Source organism: Brassica oleracea, chromosome C9, assembly GCF_000695525.1.
Source record: "Brassica oleracea var. oleracea cultivar TO1000 chromosome C9, BOL, whole genome shotgun sequence".
In the NCBI taxonomy this organism is placed as follows: Eukaryota; Viridiplantae; Streptophyta; class Magnoliopsida; order Brassicales; family Brassicaceae; genus Brassica; species Brassica oleracea.
Window position 1 is genome coordinate 2,519,075 of NC_027756.1, and position 2,557 is coordinate 2,521,631.

The 2,557-nt window shown below is 39.7% G+C and overlaps 1 protein-coding gene across 2 annotated transcripts; it reads left to right on the forward strand.

The window, feature by feature from the left end:
- On the forward strand, positions 1–2,125 carry LOC106315717 (RRP15-like protein). 2 transcript variants are annotated; one of them, XM_013753527.1, is made up of 8 exons: positions 2–501; positions 829–930; positions 1,025–1,106; positions 1,191–1,210; positions 1,294–1,354; positions 1,458–1,525; positions 1,712–1,819; positions 1,905–2,125. In XM_013753527.1, the coding sequence occupies exons 1-8, from the start codon at positions 58–60 to the stop codon at positions 1,962–1,964; spliced, it is 945 nt and encodes a 314-aa protein (XP_013608981.1). In that variant the 5' UTR covers positions 2–57; the 3' UTR covers positions 1,965–2,125. The 2 variants fall into 2 exon arrangements, with proteins under 2 accessions (XP_013608980.1, XP_013608981.1); XM_013753526.1 differs by having other exon boundaries at positions 1–501; positions 1,025–1,210.
- The last annotated feature ends 432 nt before the right edge of the window (positions 2,126–2,557 follow it).

Sequence of the window (2,557 nt, forward strand, 5' to 3'; positions counted from 1 at the left end):
CTATCTCTCCCCGTCCTGCCTTGAAACTTCACAGAGAGCCGCCATCAAAAACTAAAAATGTCTACCGGAGAGGAAGGTCACACGGCGGTGGCCGAGAGAGGCACACGAAAGAGAAGAGTCGGCTTAAAGAACGGCGGAAAGTCAAAGAACAAGAAGCAAAAGACACGACCTCCTTCCTCCGACAGGTTCAAGCTCACGCAGAAGAAGCAAAAGCTCTTTCAGAAGAGAGCGCGAGACTACAACTCAGACGAAGAAGATGGCGAATCCAAGAAGGCGCCAGAGGTAACCATCCGCGAGAAGATCTTCTCTGATGCTAACATGGGGCCGAACTACGACGAGGTCGAAGAGGAAGAAGATGGTTCGGACAAGGACGAGAACTCTGATGGGGAAGACCACGGGGAGATTCAGTCTGGTATCACTAGGTTCGCTGCTGATGATGGGTGTAATGCGTTCAAGATGGCTTTTAAATCTATCATGAAGAGTAAAGGAGATGATGCTTTGGTGAGAGAGATCTCAATTCTATTTACTCTAATATATTTAAAACAATGTTCAAGAAATAGTTAGGCTGTGGTTAGGCGCCAGGATTATTGTTTAGAAGGGCGCCTAGACCGATTTTTTTTTTGAATGCCTGATTTTTTGAACACCTGATTTTATTTAAAAAGAAATGTTCGGAAAAAAATGTTGTTAGGATTATTGTTTAGAAGGGTGCCTAGACCGATTTTTGAACTCCTAGAGGATATTTAAAAAAAGACTATTTGCCGATTAGGCGATTCCTAAACCGATTTTTAGAACACTGATTAAAACTTGCGGTTGGGGTTTGTGGAACAGGGACCTGTTTTATCAGCACAGAAGAATCTAATAGCTCAGAAGCTAGCTGAAGAGGAAGCTGAGAAGAAGGCTAAGGGTCAGGCTAGAAAGGCAAAATATTTGGTATGGTTTTGGTTTTGCTTTAAGTCAACTATTCTTGCTTTCTCTGTGTGTTTGTGGTTTTGATGATGAGCCAATGTAACAATGTGTTAAAAAGGTTGCTGAGAAAGGACATGTTAAACCTGCTAACCATTTGGAGTCTCATGAGAAGGTTCTTATAGGTGTTGCCACTAAAGGGGGTAAGGTTTCATCAATGCTGAAGATTGTTTGGTGTTACTTTTTCTTTTGGATACTGACTCTGTTTTTGTTCCATGGACTCATAGTGGTGAAGCTTTTTAATGCTGTAAGTTTGTTTCTACTTCTTTTTTTTTTAGCTTGTTAGTTTATGAGAGTGGTTTATTCAAAACTTTGTTCCGTCTCAAACAGGTAAACAAGGCTCAACATGCTCAGAAGGGGTTGAATGCTTCAAGGTCAAAGGACGCTAAAGGTAATGTCCTTAGATATTGATCTTTGGTATGAATCTTTCTGTGTCCACACTATATTATTCTTGCCCTTTAACTTGTTTTTTGTTCTGTTGTAACATTCATCAGTGTTAAAGAAGCGAAGAAAAGAAGCATTCTTCTCGGAGCTGGGGAAAACACCTAGAACAGACTCCAAGGTTTGGCATACTCTACATTGTCTTCTACTCTCTCCGTATATGCTTTAGTTGAACATATAAGCAAGTTAGCCTGTCTTGATCTGCTTTTATACCGTGGACGAACGTGTTAACAACTTAGTTTCATTAGTAAGAGCTGTTAGCTATAAGTGTATTCTTGGTAATTTACTGGTGAGATTCTGTCGGCAGGCTCAAAAATCTTCAAATTCAAATGAAGAAGAAGCTCCTGCATGGGCTCCTCTACGTGACAACTACATGTTAGCAAACCCAAAGCTGAAGGACTGGGACAAAAAACAGGTATCACTTCATTCATATCCACAGCTCTGAAACCACCTAACTTGCATACACTCGTTGCCTAAGACTTGTTATTGAATGTCTGCAGGAAACAAACGAGGGAGATGATTTTGCTGCTATGTCAGGAGATGAGAGTTATGATGATTGAGCTACCAGTTGTTTGTAGTACGTGCAGCTTTTGTTTGATCAATATGAATGAATTCACTTTTTTTTTGGTAGTGCAAAAGGAACTTGAAAGCAAGATAATTGTAACATTAAAGATAAAAAGAGTTTTGCTCAAAAAAAAAAAAGACAAAAAGAGTTATGATTCTTGTGGTTGGCTTTAGGAAAGAAAAAATTTCTAGTATATCGTTAACCATTGCAGAACTATAATTGAACAGGGCCTCTCTGGTACTGTAGTTTTCCTACATGATTGGTAATAAATAGATCAAATGTGCGGGATTGCTCCTCGATGGAGATGGGATCGAATGTGTGCAGCTGTGTCTCTTCGTTCAGCTCCTTCGATTAGAAAAGTGGGTCGAGGTATACTTACATGAGGAGCCTCTGGAAGTGAGGAGTAGAGAAAGCAACAGGGTATAGAATGCCATCGAGGCACCTAGGCAAAAGCTGAGAAGAAGTTCAGACTTCAATGAAGAATAGAGTTTTTACTTTCATTAAAAAAATTCTTTTAGCTAGTATATATATATTCTCTCTTTTTAAAATGCATGTTTCTTGTTGGACTACACTGATTTGGTTTGAACA

Coding starts and splice junctions, on each gene's coding strand:
- LOC106315717 (XM_013753526.1), top strand. CDS start 58: ATGTCTACCGGAGAGGAAGGTCACACGGCGGTGGCCGAGAGAGGCACA. Junction 502..828: donor GTAAAGGAGATGATGCTTTG/GTGAGAGAGATC, acceptor TTTGTGGAACAG/GGACCTGTTTTATCAGCACA. Junction 931..1,024: donor CTAGAAAGGCAAAATATTTG/GTATGGTTTTGG, acceptor TGTGTTAAAAAG/GTTGCTGAGAAAGGACATGT.